Source organism: Pyxicephalus adspersus, chromosome 12 (genome assembly GCF_032062135.1).
Source record: "Pyxicephalus adspersus chromosome 12, UCB_Pads_2.0, whole genome shotgun sequence".
Taxonomy (NCBI): domain Eukaryota; kingdom Metazoa; phylum Chordata; class Amphibia; order Anura; family Pyxicephalidae; genus Pyxicephalus; species Pyxicephalus adspersus.
Genome location: NC_092869.1, coordinates 8925810 through 8943468, shown reverse-complemented (window position 1 = coordinate 8943468; position 17659 = coordinate 8925810). Strand labels below are relative to the sequence as shown.

At 39.3% G+C, this 17659-nt stretch overlaps 1 protein-coding gene across 2 annotated transcripts in view; it reads left to right on the top strand.

Moving 5' to 3' along the window:
- Nucleotides 1–17659, top strand: part of ARNT (aryl hydrocarbon receptor nuclear translocator) — a 41645-nt gene that overhangs the window by 3300 nt on the left and 20686 nt on the right. For both annotated transcript variants that reach the window (XM_072428829.1, XM_072428830.1), the window contains exons 2-4: nt 10714–10819; nt 11939–11983; nt 14132–14176. In XM_072428829.1, the coding sequence (XP_072284930.1) occupies nt 10714–10819; nt 11939–11983; nt 14132–14176 (196 nt within the window). The remainder of the gene's footprint in view (nt 1–10713; nt 10820–11938; nt 11984–14131; nt 14177–17659) is intronic.

Here is a 17659-nt window from a genome sequence, read left to right as displayed (position 1 = left end):
TGTCCTGTGTCACATCATGGATAAACACTAGTGTCCCAGTGCCACTGGCAGCCATGCACGCCAAAGCCATCACACCATGCCTCCGCCATGTTTTACAGATGATGTGGTATGCTTTGTATCATGAGCTGTTCTACTGGTAAAGGTTGATCTTGGTTTCATCTGTTGCCCTCACCAGCCCATGAAATCGCCTTTGAGTCAATTGTCCAATTACATTTGAGCCTCTGAAATGAAGTGATTGTGTTTAAAAAAAAAAAAAGGTTTAGCTCACATTTTTATGCAAAATTTTTGTTCAACCGACTGAATTACAGCTGAAAGTCTGCAGTTCAACTGCATCTGAGTTGTTTCATTTAAAATGAATTGTGGTAATGTACAGAACCAAAATTAGAAAAAAGTTGTCTCTGTCCAAATATTTATGCACCTAACTGTATATCACATATTGGCCCATTCAAACCATAGCATCTTGGAGTCTAATGTTCATGATTAGAATGCACAAAGTGCCCTCACAATTTTTAGCCATGCAGGGCACATTGTGTGATCTGTATCACGGTGAGTTGGGATAGTATTCTGAATGAACGAGTTACGGTAACATTTCTGCAGCCAAATCGCGATGGTGAATATACCCAAAATAAAACTTGGACTATGCTGACTGCCATGTTGAGCTTTTCAGTGGTTTTTATTGCCTGGCTGTGATCTTGATCCAAAGGCTTCCAACAGGTTAAATCATTGACCTAAACAAACATACGGATCAGAAGAGCACTAACCGCATGCTCTTTACATTTCAGCATAAACAGAATACTGAGGCCAGTGACAGCTGGGGAATTAATATCTTCAAATAGGGGGCCTGACATGAAAACTTTCATGAAAAGTTTTCGTGCTGAAAAAAATTTACTTACCTGGCCTCTGCAGGTATCCCAAAGTTCTGGGTGTATCAAACACCAGCTCCCCTGCTGAACTTTGTGGTTTATCCCTCCTGCCTATAGATCCCATACAAAAATAGGAGCTGGCAGGACAAACCAAATTGGCAGCAGGGAGAGCAAGTATTCCACACACTCTGAAGTGTCAATAAGTGTATAAATATTTTTTTTTTTCTTCAGCCAGGCCATAGTTTACCTTTACCCCTAGCATTACAGGGTCATTTTACCAATTTTGTTTCCTAGATTTGGGGCATTAGACTTTGGGAGGTGATTTCTTCCTCTTGTTTCATCCATCTGGATAAATAATGGCGCCAGCTTTGTTTTTCGCAGTTGGTTTAAAGTGTTGGCATATGTAAAGAATAGTGACCTTTCCATTTGTGTACCGTCCATTCCCCGGGGGTTTTCTTTACAAACTATTATCCATGCGGCAGTGAATGTTTGTCCTGAGCACGCACACAGCAGACTCACGTCATGTCTATACAATAAAACCTTTTCCCATAAAGACCGCTCTGCAAATTCCTGCGTTTTGGAAGGATTTTTTTTTTTCTTTAATGGAAAACACAGATTTATTGTGTCAGCTGGTAGATGTTAGGAGCAACTCCAAATGTGAAAAATGTGAACACAGCTGCATGTACAGAGCCTTACAGCACCCTCCAGGCCTGTTAGGCTGGGTCTAGAATATTGCTTTGTTATATCCTGACTTTACAAGGGGATGGGGAAATGAAAGCAAGATGTCCCCTTTATAGAAAGGAAATGCTGTATTGTGGAGATTGTTCTCCCTGCGTCCTCATACAACCCTGTACAAGGATTCTGGGAGTTGATTGTTAAAAACTGATCTGCAGGATAAGCCAATATTTTATTTTTTGCAGATCTCTGCAGTACTTCAGTTTAAAACGTTACTTGTGTGCAGCAACTTCCTGTAATAAAGACTGGTCACTGTTGCTCCCCCTCTTAGAACAGACTGTCTGGTCTGGTATCTGCCCCCTCTGCTAGTTTTCTGCAGGCAGCGTGTAGTGGACAGGTTTGCTCAGATTCTCCCAACACTAATGATGTTACTGCTATTCCTCAAGGTGATATTTGAGCTTGCAAAGACATTTGGCACACATGAAGTGGATTTATATCCTACTGATGAATCTATTTAAATAAACATTTGTGTGCAAATCGGTACGGGGGACATGATCTGTGGCTCTGGCCGGTGCACCCCCCCAAGCGGGGTCCTTTCCTGAAGACCGCTGCCCTAGACAGTATTTTTTTTTTTTTTTACTAGTTTTGGGCTGGGTGGACCCCAATGATGCAAATATGGTCATATCAGCACCCCTTCTACACTATTACATAATGCATGGTGCTATAGTGATGGTGCCAGGCTCTTGATGCCTTACACTCACAGTATGTCCTCAGTCTTTAGGTTCTAATGACACATGGAACAATGAGGACCTCTTGTGACAGAAAGTGATTACTACATAATCCTTTGTAATCAAGAAGGCCCTATCAAAGCGATATATTGTACCCTGATCAAGAAGACATTTCTAAAAAATAAAATATTTCTTTCATCTTGGCTAAAGTTGGACAGAAACATTTTTTAGTTTAGTATTTTTTAGAAACATGATCATGATTTGTTTGTAGTGTCAGAAGTCTTATCTCCGCATTTGTGCTGTGATGAATTTGAAGGATTGCCACGCTGATCACGTTTTGGAAATGCTATTTGCCTGAATGGCATGCAGCAGGTAAAGTTGGATCAAAAGTGGAACTTATATTCTATATTCCTATTCTGGGTCAGTAACCTAAATGTTTAAAGGTGAGAGATAAGGACAGCCATGGCATTAGCATTTTCAGAAGTAGAGGTCTGCAGTGCAAACATGTTGGTTTGTCCTGTGCAAACTTCCATTGTTCGGGATTATGATCCTCTGGGCTGCCTAGAAATGTGTCTTTCACTTTGTTAGCCATATGTGTCAGCAATGAGACACACATTGAATTTGCAACACTTTATAAATACAGTAATAGGAAACAATTGTGTTGACAGCTGACCAGAGGCAATAAAAAATTATAAGGAAAGCAGAAGGATGTGCATTTGTTTAAGAAATTCGCAAAGATTTACTTCCTTCTTTGTCCCCTAAAGCCTGCATGTAAAAGTAATCTGATTCTATAGAAGTCCATGGATTTTCTGATCCCCAGACACTGTGCAGAGCAATGCCCATGGACGGGAAACAACTGGAGCCTGATATTTACAGTGGCAGCCACACAGGTGAATGTGATAGCTTTAGGCTTTTTACACACGTTGGATTTCTGTCTTTGGAATTGATCCGTCCTGATCATTTTCAGTGAAAGGAGAACAAACAGCGCTATACACACTTTTCTGTTCTATGGAGAGGGGAAGGGGGATGATGAGCGAGTGGCACCCCGCTGTGCTCTCATCTATAGTAATTCGAGTTATTCGAATTCTAATTATTAGTAAAAGAGAGCAGTTAACTTGGGTTTTCATGGCAATATAATATGTATTCGTGTCATCTATAAAATTTGAAGTAAGCAGTACTTCGTCAAGTTATATAATAATGCAGTGGGTTCCATGCAGGGAAACAATAATAGGTGGTCATTCCCATACAATAACAGGGTTGAGGACCACAGTACTAAACAATAAATTTCCTAATAAATCAGCATTTTAAGAGAAGAGGAACCAAATATCTCTTCTCCACCCAAGGCATTTCACCTATTTAGACTTTCTCGGGGGTATATACAGAGATATTGGTGGTGATAGTGTTTTTTGGTAGAGGAGAATTCCTTAGCAGGGAACCCAATTAGTAAAGTAGTAGGTTGTGGCTTTTGCTGCTACTCTGTTACACAGACACTGTTAGAATGTAGGCAGAGAGACAAAATCATGAATCCAGAGCTAATACATATAATACAGAGCTAATGACACTAATACGTATTATATTGCCAAGAAAACCCCATTTATCTGCTCTCTTTTAATATTAATTATAATCCTGCTCAGTTGTTCATTGATCCGTCTTGGCAAATTGAAGAATGGCTGATCAGGAATAACTGCTGTGCTTTCCTATATTGTAGAACACAACAGGTTACTGCTCGCTTATCCTTACCTCTCCATGTGTGCACAGTGCACATTTATTCATCTGTATCTGAGACCAGAACTAAAGAATCCCTAAGGGTACCAGCAAAAACAACTTGCAGGGTTTTAACCTCTACTTCCCTACTCTTGATTACCAGCTGCTCCTTTGGGGATCCTAGCTGTCAATACTGCCTATTGGGTGACAGCTCCTCTTCCAATGGACATATAAAATGACTAATATTTATATGTTTTTAGATCATAATAAAAAAAACAGTACCCCACAACTGGGGTCCCACAAGAAAGCTTGTTCACCGTACCCTATGCCAAGGTCTAAATCAAATACAACTTTTTATTATGTTGTTAAGACAAAAATCCAACACGTTTTGGGGGTTCAAAATGCTCCCCTTCATCAGGGTCACAGTGTAATATATTTTGCCCAGATAGGTGGGAGAATAATGTCACACTTACAGATAGTCAAAAAGACCCTTGTTGTCACTTAAACTAACCTGAAGATTCCAAGTTGCTCAATGGACCCCTAGCAAGCTCTGGAGGAACCCAGATCAAATCTATTGGCCTTTTCAAACCTAGAGGATATTAAGTACCAAGAAAGCCGCACATAATATGTGAATATAATTCTACAGAAAGCTTCCAATGACAGAGGAAAGAAAGGCTATAGGAGATAGTCAAACAAAAATAGCTTTTGTTTTTATAAAATATCTGCTTTTAGAGCTTCCAAAAACGCCATAAATGCAAAAACAATTCATACGTTTCATTTTCTGTTTTTCGGTAATGTGTTTTGCTTTCATGTCTTTTAGGTAGAATTGAATTTCTTCATCAGTGAATAATGCATAAATCAGACAGAATTGCTTCACTCTTTAAAACAAATCCTCCCAACTGTCTGTCCTGCATTGAATCATCGCTATAAAGACTTATAAACTTCATATACTATTAAACTTAACCCCAGCTGTATACATAAAACATTTACAATGATGTATTTTTTTTTAAAACATTCTTTATTTAAAATTTTTAATCAAACAAAATACAGAATACAGACTCAGCATGAAACAGAAGATAACATATCTGCCAGTATTAAGTGAATGATACAAGTATCATGAACAACATAACATAAAAAAATAAAGAGTCAGTCATAGCTAATCGTGGGGGGGGCAGGGTTTCGCCAGCCAGCAGCGATGCAGGAAAGTGCAGCGACAATTAAGTGTCTGACCACTGAGCTTTTGTAAGCCTTCCTTGAAAAGGTATTGATTTGTAGGAGAAAAAATGCCGGATCAGCAGGGACAGGTTGGTCATACAATGATGTATTTTAATGTTGACGTATGGCGATCTTGATTTAGTGGAAGCTGGTCTTTTTATTGTTTCGGCTCCTTTGCATTCAGATTACTTGCTCTGTCTCTGTCTTCTCCTGATTATGTATGTTGTTTTATCATGCATTCATATGGATTCCCTTCTGATGCAGGAACTGTACAGCCCACAATTATTTCATTAATATTTTGTTATTGTTACAAGTTGCTGCATTCTAGATTCATTGAATTTTGTGAACTCTTGCCTTGGGGAACTTGGCTTTGATTTTAATGTGTATGTAAACATTCAAAGTGAAAGTCTCTTGTTGCATTCCCTGCTTTAACATGTTCCATTTATTATTGTAATTTGCACAATTAGCCGCAACTAATTGTGATTCTACTAGTTTTCCGAGTAGAGCTCCAGATGCCCTGCGGTGCCCTAGGCACCACTCAGCCCTGATAACGTGTCTCATTTTCATCAGCATTGTAAATCTCGGCTTCCCCGCCATCTTCCCAATGCCTACAATCCCTGCAAGAGAGTAGAGGGTGTGCTGTCATTTTCTGACCACTTCATAAAAAGAAAAAAAAATTGTATAAATATTTTTCGTAGGTAAAAAGCAATATTTTTAGTTTATTAGAATCTGTGTGTATAACTGTATGTCAATAGAATAAGAAGTGAGAAAAGTGCAGGATTCAACAAAAAAAAATCGCATGCATACAATTTGAAAAAGAACAAACAAAAAAACAAAGGACAGGGTTTTGGGGCCAATATTATTAAATATATTGATGAAACACCAGTAGTGATAACAAAATATACAGTTGTACTTAGCAATACATACAACATTCAAACATTAAATAGTACTTTGTCCCATTATTTTTGATGGGAGTAAAAAGGTCAATGTCTAGACAAATAATTCTCTGACTGACTTAGCTAACAGTTAATACTTTCCTTCCTATCCATGTGAAATATGGGAGGAGTAAATTAATTTTTTTCAGTTTCTCACCAAACACGTTTTGCCCTTTGGGCTTCTTCAGGGGTATTAAGGTAAGGTGTGATCTATGGTGGTGACTAAAATGGATCAATGGAGTTGGATTAATGGGTAGAGGTAATCCCCGAGTTAAGGACATCAGACATACGGATGACTCCTACATACAAACTGCTCCCTCATGTGCGGGACGAAGGCTTTGGGGGGGCGGTTTGCATGACTTGCAAAAGAAATCATTTGCTAAACACAGTAAAGTTTGTGGGTGATCTTAGGGAACGAGCTATTCTGCAACATCTTGTAACTCTTTAATGACTAAGACCAACTCTGCAGTTGCTCCAGAAGTTAACCTCCCAACCGTTAAGCCCGACCTTCGTACGGGCTAAAAAAAGTTGCTCTTTTCGTTAAGCCCGAGATTTTCCGTACATTAAAATCCCCACTTACCCAGGTAAGTGGGGATTTTAATGTAGGGAAAATCTCGGTCCCCCTGTGCTCATCCAGCGTCGGGTTCGTGTTCCAGCGTCGTCCTCCGTCGATCGTCGTCCGTCGGTCTCCCTCTCCAGCGTCGGGTGCCTTCTCGTATACCAGCGGGACCAGGTAAGATGCCGGCCGGCTTCTTACCTGGTCCCGCTGATCGTCCCGCGTCGTATCGTTCCAGCGCCGGGTGATCTCTGAAACAAGAAGGCTTCTTATGCGTGCATGCGCGATGACGTCGGCGCGTGTGCGGGAGATTCAAATTGAAACTCATTCATTCATTTTGTATTGGATTGAATACAGGAGTTTGTATTCAATCCAATACAAAATGAATGAATGAGTTTCAATTAAAAATAAATACAAAGTATGTATTTTGTATTGGATTGGATACAGGAATTTGTATTCAATCCAATACATAATGAGAGTTTGAATTTTGTTCTCATTTTGTATTGGATTGAATACAAAGTCCTGTATCCAATCCAATACAAAATAATAGAAAATATATTTGGTGGTTTTGTCTATAGGTATGTGACGTTGGACGGTTGGACACTAGGGAGGTGTTTTAGAAAAATATATTACTATACATTATACCGAATTATCGCATTTTCAGTATTTTTCATTTATTTATGTATTCTTGTTTAAGCTGAATTTTGTGTTTTTCCTTTAATTTTATTAAAAGTATTTTTTTTTTTTTTTTTACATGATTGTGTGTTTCAAACATTTTTTATATTCATTATATCTACTAGACCCCTATTCGGACATATTTCTGTAAGTTACAGGTCTACAATTTAAAAAAAAAAAATTCATGAAAACCTGTAACACTTTTGGTACAGAAATCTAGACCTCAGTGTAACGCCCAGGTGGTTAATGAATGTCTAGGCTCCAAAAAGTTTTTTTGTTTTGTTTTGTTTGTGACTAGCTCACAGTGAGGATTTTATACAGCAACTGACACCACACTGCCTAATATTATGTTGAGACAAACATCTGTCCTAATTGCATTTATTAAAATAATGTACCTACAGTCCCTATCTCTTATGTAACCCAGGGACTACCCGTAATTTGAAGTAAGCTTGACTTTATGGACGATAGAGATAAAGTATAGAAATACCAAAAGTCCTGGAAATAGAGAAGCTCCTTAGTAATGATTTTAATCAGCGTATACGTGGAGAGGGGCTAGACATCCCATTTTATAGCATGGAAGACAGCTGCATGCATATTCTGGATTGTGGTATGGGGTGCAAAAAAACCCCATTCTTTGTTTTTTCATTTGTTTCTTTTTCAAATGATGTGTAGAATGTCATGTACTGATTTGAAGTTGACGATTTTAGTTTTTGGATGATGCCGGGGAGTTAAACCAACCTAGCAATTTCCTCTGTTTCGGGTTCTGTTCTCTGTTTTTTTTTCTGTTTTGGGGTTCAGGTTTATGTTCTTCCCCCACATCCCAAATAACATGCAGTTAGGTTAATTGACTTTACCCCAAATTAACCCTTAATAATGACATATGACTACAGTAGGGACATTAGATTGTGAGCCCCTTTGAGAGACCACTAGTGACATGATAATGGACTTTGTACAGCGCTGCGTAATGGGTCGGCACTATATAAATAACAGTTAATAATAATTCTGTGCCCATTATGAAGGGAATCATCACTTGTGGATTTTTAATTTTTTTTATTTTACACTAGCAAAACTGCCTAGTATGTAGAGGTTAAATGCCACAAGGTGCATTTTTGCAGTGATGAGGAAAGCCGCAGGGGTCTAGCAGTGTTCAGTGCAGTGGCTGTGGTGGCAAGTAAAGTGTGGATCATGGAAGCAGGATGGGGTCAGGGGAATTGGTGAGAGTGCAGGTGTAATGTAAGGTGTGCCAAAAAGTGTTGTGAAGGGGATTTTTTAGCTATGGTGGTGAGAACGGGGGGGGCAGGCACAATGATGGTGGTGAAATGTGGAAGGAGGAAGTGGCACAGTATAGGTGGTTGGTCTGGCACAGTGATAGTAAGGGGGGGGGGGGGGTGTTGCAAGCTCAATAGATGTATAAATTTATTCCCAAATCCAACAGGGGAAGCTGAAACTCATAATGGGGGATGGAAGCACACAAAACTACCAGATGGACAGAGTCTGGATTTATGTAAGGAAGATCTGCTGTTGGAGTATGCAGAACATAACGATCCAGGGGCTAAACTAGCACATGACCACCAATAACTAAAGTATTACATTTGGATGGACTGAGCCTTTAATATGTAATATGCCTCCACTATTAACAAAATTAACAATAATAACAAAATATTTGGAAACAATAAGCAGCTTTCCTTTCAGGAAGTTTTCTACAAAAATTGAGATCTGCAAAGAGTGAAGGTCACTGGAATCTGCAAATGGGAAATGATGACATAAGGGAATACAGAGTGATACAATTTTGCACCATGGCTGACCTCTGCTTTGTTGTTATTGTTTCCCCTTCAGTGTTTTGGCCAGTGCTGCTGTTTAAAATGTGTTTCAGGCCAAATAAAATAAATCGTATGCAGCACATCTCTGCCATATGTTCACATTTTCCTAATAAAGATCCTGGAACGCAGAAAAATACCTTTATATCTGCTACAAATGTGCTTTGTTCTTAGGGTCTGATGTGGGTTGACAACATGGAGTACTGTTGGCCCTGTCCAGATTTCTTCTGCTACATTACTCAAACCCTCATTTTCCTCTTATCCTTAACAATAAATATTCAAAAGTTCTAAAACAACAATTAGGTGGTTTGATTTGCACTGATCCAACACATGTATCCAACACATGTATTGATTTGCACTGATCCAAAGCATGCGATTTCCATGATGTGTTCAACATTTGTCGTTTCTCTGTGAAGCTTACATCTGTGTGTGGTATATGGGCACCCACTGATATGGATGTGGGCAATACAGGATTTGGGCTGTTGCAGTTTCCTGTAGAATGGTAATGTGCGTATCCGTATTCTACCAAGAAATTTGAGTTGGAAGAAGGTGTAGGCGGGTGATGACCTTTACATTGTCACTTAACTATTTAGTAGTCACCTAGGTTACTGAAAAGTGCCGGGTGGTGCGCCCAGCTAAAAAGGTCTGGGGAGAACACTTTGTATATGATCTCACTGCACAGGCATGCATGTTTATGACCTGGGAGATGTGGCACCAGGAAACAGGTCCTGCAAAAGTATGCAGGTTTTTTCTTAGAAGGTTGCACAGTACTCGCAGGGCATTAAGTAATGAAGTTTACTAAATCAATATGTGAATACTGGTTGGGGGGTTCTGAGGCCAAAAAATTGTATGATAAGGATTTGGATACGGACCAGCACACTGGGCCTGATTTAATAAAGCTCTCAAACGCTGGAGAGGATACAACTTCATCAGTTAAGCTGGGTGATCCAGCAATTCTGCAAAGAATTTCTTAAATGTCATTTGCTATTTGTTAGCAAATGTTTTCAATCTTGGAGCAGATCTATTCCAGGTTTGCTGGATCACCCAGCTTCACTGATGAAAGTGTATCCTTTCCAGCCTTGGAGAGCTTTAATAAATCAGGCCCAATGTGATACCCAGTTTGCATGTACTGGTTATGATTGTAGGGTTTGTGTAACGACAGACGTACAACAAGTGATCCTTCCATACATCCAGGCAAATTGTAATAGGTTGCTTATACAGTGCTCACCTTAATTCCAGTCTTGTCTTGCTTTGTCTTTGGCTCTTTTCTGCCAGTTGACAATTTGCTTTATTTTCCTGATTCTTCTCCAGTTATAAGTCTTCCTTGTGAGTTCTATCCAATATGCCATTCCTTCACCTCCTGATTGGTTGTCAGGAATCTCCAAAATGGTTCACAGCCTCTCCCATCTTCTTTCTATTAGCACATCTTTTATATAGCTAGTTTGTTCACTGCAATAAAACAGTTTTGTTGTTATTTTAGTTTGTATTTTAGTGATTGAATTGCTTTTAAGTTAATGTTATAAAAGTTCCTTTAATTTCTTGCAGAAATGGCGTCAGATGTCTCATCTCTGGGAGTGGCATCAGGAAATCCAGGTTCCAGCACACAGGCCGGAGGGTCCATGGTGCAGAGAGGAAATAAGCGTCGCTCTGGGTAAGCACAGATTGCTGTGTGGTTCAGCATAAAGGTGGGAGGTGTTTTACAGCAACCTAGACATAAAAAAAAAGAACTTTACTGGGGTTCTAATAGTTTCCTATTTTATCCAAAACTTAAACAACAAAGAACGTTTATGCTATCCCTTTGATGCATTCAGCACTTCCTGCTTGAGGTTTTCTTGTGTTACCTTAAAACTGAGCTTGCAGTAAAATGTAAAAATGACTAATAGTGTCCAAGCCCCTTTAATGTATAATTCACTATAAGATAGTATTTTGTATAGAAATAAAGATACCTTCACCACCTTTCCACATTGCTGGACATGGTGGTGTCACCATCCTATGGTAGCAATGCAGAGGAGGCCAGATCTTGTGAGCATTCACTCCAGTCATTTTCTAGATTTCAGATGCTATGTTTCCTGGGTTCCTACCATGAATGTGGTGCCACCTTTGCCTAGCCACAGGTAGGGGGTGAAATATGCTCTACCTAATAGTATCTCCTTTACTTCTTCTGCTTCCACTGCAGAGAGATAAAGGGTCTATACCTTACTGACCTCCTCCTATGTGACAGTGCCTGTATCTAGCAGCCATGTCACTTGATGGACGGGGTAAAGTCACAATTCCCTCTAGCCTAAATACCAGTCAACATTTGGGATTTCAGTGGCAGGAGCTTGGAGGAAGTGCTGATAAGTTGCATATAACTGGACGGGTAGTGCTTTGCAAATACATTGTTGATTTGCCCTACATAGGTAAAATGACAATATCTCTTTACATCCATGTTAATAACAAAAGTAATATGATTTTTTTCCTAGCCTTCAAATCAAAATTTTTGTGAATCCTGTCCAAGAAAAGCTCAGGAGTTTATCCTCTGGCACTCTAGTGTCCTCTGAAATAGTGGCGCATTGGCACAGCCAATATTTCCTTTACATGTAGGCAAAGTATGCCCCCGGCTGGACATCCCGCTGTTTTTTCCATTTGCTATGATAGCAAGAATTTCTAGGACTGAAGACTGTTCTAGTATAGATCCTGAGAGAGAGCATGATGATGTATATAGTCTTACTGGTTTTCTGGCACATTTTAAATTCATGCAATATTCATTGTAAATTTTAATTCTCTTTAGGTTGGATTTTGATGACGATGACGATTCTGGCAATAAATTTCTCAGGTAGTTTTCTTTTATTTGAATTTAATGTAAATACCCCCGTTTATCTGTGCACCATCCTATGACTGCTGTCTATCCTTTGCCCAATGTCACACTTGCGATCATGCTGTTGTTGAAAAGCTGGCATTGGCAGGATTTCTTTGGAGGACAAGGCACAGAGAGAATAAACACTCACCTACTTGCATGTTTTGCTTCCTCACCGGCTGGACGAATGTGACATTGCTTCCCTGACAGTCACTTACATTCTGCAGTGTTTTCAGCAGTAAGGGAGTGACACCTCATTCATTTGGCCATTGCAGATACAGATGAGTGTTTTAATTCACTATGTTCTATTTCTGTTTCAGCAATCCTGTTCTTACCAGTGACAGGATCATTATTGTGACATTGACTTTACTTCTTATACGGTTTTTGTTTTGTGATAGAAGTCCTATTTGCAAAATTCTAAAACAATTGCATTGGCCACAACAGTTCTGCTTTATTTACCACATATTTTTTCCAGGGAAAAACTGACTTGGATGATTTATGTTTCTACATTGCACCCAATAAGGTCACCCTTTGCATTGTGGGAGAGGCTGCTTACTGTAATACAGCACAGACCTATCCAGTTAATTCTTTCTGCAAAGGCTTTGATAAATAAAGCTGATTATTTTGTGTAGGGTTTTTTTTTTCAAGCTTGACCCACAACCAAGCCTGCATTGTACTGCATTTCTGGACTTTCTGATAAGGCTTTACATTTCCAGGAATCAGGCTCACAGAGCTTGACACCCTCCTACATGCAACCCATTGTCGGTAGCTGTAGCATACTCTTGTATGGTGAAGTGTTTTTCCATAAGCATGAAGCACATATGGCCATCCTAATGGGCAGCGCTGCTAACAATATCTATTTCCCCTTTACCACATTAGAAGGATACAAAACTGAAAATTGCACATCTAATTGGATATATAAATAATGGTTCTAATATGGGTCACAATTGCTTTGTTTAAAATTTGTGGAATTTGTGCACATTGCCATGTTGTATCCATTAAAACAAGCTGCAAGTGTAGAAAACTAACTGTTAATGTGCACGAAATGTAGTCTGGGTCTACCTATCCCTTTGACATGACAACAAATCACTGAATTATTATGCATGTGGAGTGAGCCCCGGCTACTTTATTCCTGATGGAAGAACACAGAACTCCCTGCTCCTCCACTCCCCTCTACTTTTAATTCCCATAACCCCTCTTTCTGCACAGGAAGCCCACAAGATTTCTGATTGGATCAAAAATATTTTGCATTTAAATGTGTATAACAAAATGCTTCCAATGGTTCTATCTAGCAGAGCAAATAAGAGAAGTTTATTTTTGGGAAATTCATACATTTAAAGGTGTGTTAAAGAGACCATGACACATTACCTATGCAGGGCAAAGTGATAAAGTCTTTTTCGAGATTTCAAGGCTGACAATTCCCTTGTTTTCTATAGCCATAGTAGATGAACATTGAACTTGAACATTTTGGCCTTGTGGATTCCTTTGGGTTGTTTCTTGAGCAGAGACAGTCCCAATAAAGTCTATGAAATTGTGATTTGCAGGCATGTTTACTACATTGCTGGAATGCAAGCAAACAGGAACAGCTACCCTTGAGATCTCAATTTAAATCTGGGGGGGGGGGGGGTTACTGTAGGTCAAGGAGAAAGGGCAAACATGGCAACTGCAGTTCAAGTGCAAAGCTCAAGCCGGATTTGTTTTAAAGCCAGGTGGTAAGAAATTGTAGGCGGGTGGCAGCCAAAAAGGGCCAGGTGGTGCGCCCGGCTAAAAGGGGTTGGGTGGAACACTTAAGTGGTTCGGACAGCAAAAAAGATCTAGGCTGGATTCACACTTCTCTTATATGTTGCAGTGTGTAATATCACATATTAACTACTTCACACTGATTTGAATTGCCATTTGCAGGTAATGAAAAGCAATGCTGCAATGGTGAGGTCTGAATGAGCCCTGAAAGCGTGCTGTTACAATAGAAAAATTATAACTTCTGGAAACATCAGTCTGCTTCAAGAATTATCCTAAAATAAAAATGTAAACATTTCTGATAGAAGACTGCTATGTTTTATCCATTGGTGGTCTTAGAAACTCAACGCCTAAAATGTTTAATGAACTCGTATGTCTTGTGTATTCCAGGTGTGATGATGATCAGCTTCCGAATGACAAGGAGAGGTTTGCAAGGTAAGTCATGACAGTTTACAGCTTTGATGACTTGGTAATGTAGATTGCCTGCAGAAAGATATCATTTGTGCAACTTCCAGCTAGCACCAGCAAGCTGTATGTGGGTGAGTGTTTGCAGGAACCCTCCTGGTTAGATAATTGGTTTTTAATTGAGTTTGGTTTGTGCATTTCCCAATCTACCTCTGTCTAATGTGCTCTACATAAAGCAGCTGCAGAGTACAGCAGATACAAAGCATAAAATAGGGTTGGCGCAGGATTCAGAAGGCAATTTTTAAAAAGGAACTATGGGTAGTTTGGGGAATACATCTAAATATGAGCAGCACAGAGTAGACTAAAGTTCCACTTTCAAGAATACATGATCAAGCAGGTCATTATCACAGAAAGGGACAGGTAATGTCCCTCCTACCTGCCTGATCGCTCCGAGTTTCTAGCAAAAAGCTTAGCTGAGCATGTGCAGCATCAACTTTGTTTGCCAGGATTCACTTCACTTTGATCTATCATTTTAAATCAGATTTCAGTCCAGCGCTTAGAATCAGATGATGTCATCAATCTTTTGCAGACAGGAGGACTCATTTCCTCAGTCTTCTTTCCCCCTCAAATATTAGATTGCTATATTGAAACTCTGTAACTTTGTGTCAGTCCACAAGGTAAGGGACTGCAGCAGGAGTTGATCTGTGCGAAAACTGTGCCAGGAACTGCTCCATATGATTGTGGTGTCCAGCCAGAAAGCCTGAATTATTAAAGCTATCCAAGGCTGGAGAAAATATACTTTTATCAGGGTGATGCAGAAAACCTGGAATGGATTTGGTGCAGGATTGAAAATACTTGCTAGAAAATAGCAAATGACTTTTAAGAAATCCATTCCAGGTTTACTGGATCCCCCAGGTTTACTCATGAAAGTGAATCCTCTCCTGCCTTGTGGTGCTTTAATAAATCAAGCCCAGAATCTCAGGAAGTAGATGAGGACCCAGAATGATGCCGGAACAAGAAAGACACCATCATTCTCGAGGGAAGAGCCAGACCCAGAATGATGCCGGAACAAGAAAGACACCATCATTCTCGAGGGAAGAGGTGGTAAAGGCATTGTCAGTATAACTACAGAAATCTTTGTGTTAGGTACTAAATGCAAAAAAAAAAAAAAAAAAAAAGTTATATGTGCACGTTACCCATTCAAAAACCTAATGTGAATTATTTATGATGTGCACATTATAAATAAATCTCATTAGTTAGTGGTAGTTTTCAAACCCTTGCCAATATAATTGGTAATGATCAGTAAACATAAAACCAGACATTTTTATCCTATCATATGCAGGCTCTGGTTTTTATCCTTTGTAATTGTGCTTCACAACTTCTCTCTATCAGTGCAATTCTATGGGTCTGGTCTGACCTGATGGAGAGCTACAGATTTTGTATAGTAATAGTAGGTCTATTGAGTTTATCTCCTTAGTCCTTAATGAATCATATCATTGATTTTGGTTAGCTTTGCTTTTTCAATCCATATTTTAAATTTATGAAAAAGTTGAATATTTATAAAAAATAAAAATGTAATAGAGGATATATATAGATTTCTGTTTTTATTCGCATACTAAACATTTATTATATTCTGCTGACAAGTTCGAACTGTTGTAATACTGTAACAAAAGAAGTTGTACTTTTGATTGTGGGTGGCAGGGGCTGGGTCTATTACTTGGTCTCTTTTGCTTTTTTGTATATTTGGTCTGTGAATTTTTTGAGGTTCATTTTGTGTAGGTGGAGGCAGGTTTGCTCTCCTTTGTATTCTCTCTGGGTAAGATATTTTTTTTCAAACGCCTGATTCCTCTCTAAATTAGTGTTTCTTTACCAGGGTTCATTGGTATCCTAGGGTTCTTTCTCAGGTTGCTATGGGTTCCTTGAGCAATTTGTGTCTCTCGGGTCAGTTTAAAAGATGATTTTTTGGATCAGTAAGGGTGACATTCTTCCGCATAGGCTAATATACACTGAGCTGTGGATAAAGTACATATAGAAGGGGTTCTCCAAAGACCTTCAAGTAATTTCAAGGGATCCCCCATGTTAAAAAGGTTGGGAAAATCTGCTCTAAATATTCCTTTAGAGAGTTTGCTAGCAATCCCAGGGTCAGCAAAATGTTTGTTTTCTGATAGCAGTTTGGTTTATGTTATGATCAGGAAAACTTTACTAGTTTTACTAGTTTGTAATGATTTCTCCTAACATTGCTGTTTCTGCAATTTGTTTTTCCTTTTTTCTATAATCTTAGGCCAGATTAAAGGGTATTTATCTTTCCCAGTGTTACTCTGCAGTCTGTTAATAGTTATGTAAAGAAAGGTTTCTTCATTATAATCTTTTAATCAGAGGTTGTTGATTCAGTCTAGGATTAAATGTTATGTAATATCCTGCGCTTGGGTCATCCAGATGCCTGTGACAAGGGTGGTTTGTTGTTTTTCCAGTAAGCAACATTTCTTCGTATTGCAGCATCTGTTTCTGCTACAACGTCAGAGAAATATTCTGGTGTCCCATATGTTATGAACTAGATATTAGGGCTGATTGTTGGTGGCTTAAAGCTGAACCCAAAACACATAGCCATTTACACTAATCAGGTTATGTGTGTGTCCTCCTCCGTTAGCAGATTTTCTCTCTTCTCTGGAAAGCAATAGAACCCTAAATGACTGGCAGTACTACTCCCTAATCTCCTGAGGGGCTGTAAGTTTGAGAAAAAAAAAGTTGCATCAGTTTCCTGATAAACATCATAGACATGAGACATTTATGCTTCTGCCATGCATGCTTGTGGGTTAAAGGATGGGGCTAATACGTGGCTAGCATTGACAAGACATCCTGTAGCTCACTCATTACAGAGCAGGCAAGAAACAAGACTGCCCATTGTGTATACAGGGTGGAAAGATTGTCAATCTCCCCCGGTTGCACCTCAGCCGAAGGCCATTATTGTGTGGTTACCATTTCGAATATCCAACCACCATCAGAGCTGTTGGACATCCAGTTCCAAACTATGGGCAGTGGTATGGGGTTAGCCCCATGAGCATTTGAGAGACACTGATACTCACTATATAGGCCTTCTGGTTTATCCCATAGTTGTTCAGTCTGGTTGAGTTCAGGGCTCTATGCAGGCTATTCGAGTTTCTCCATACTCCTAAAACAGTGGACTATTATGGAAGAACCTTGGGGATAAAGCAAACCTGGAATTGATTTCTTAAAACCCTTTTGCTTATAGTTGACCAGACCAAATCCATTACAGGTTTTTTGGAACATCCAGGTCCTTACCATGATAGTCTGTCTTCTCCAATCTTGGAAGAGCTTTAATAAATCAGGCCCAATGTCTTTATAGAGCTGACTTTCTGCACATGAGCACAATCATACTAGAACGGAAAAAGATTTTCCTCACCCTGTTGCTACAAGGTTAGAAGTGTACAGTTGGCTAAAATATCTTTGCATGTTGCAGTATCAACAGTTCTCTTCACTGGTAACGCCTGAACT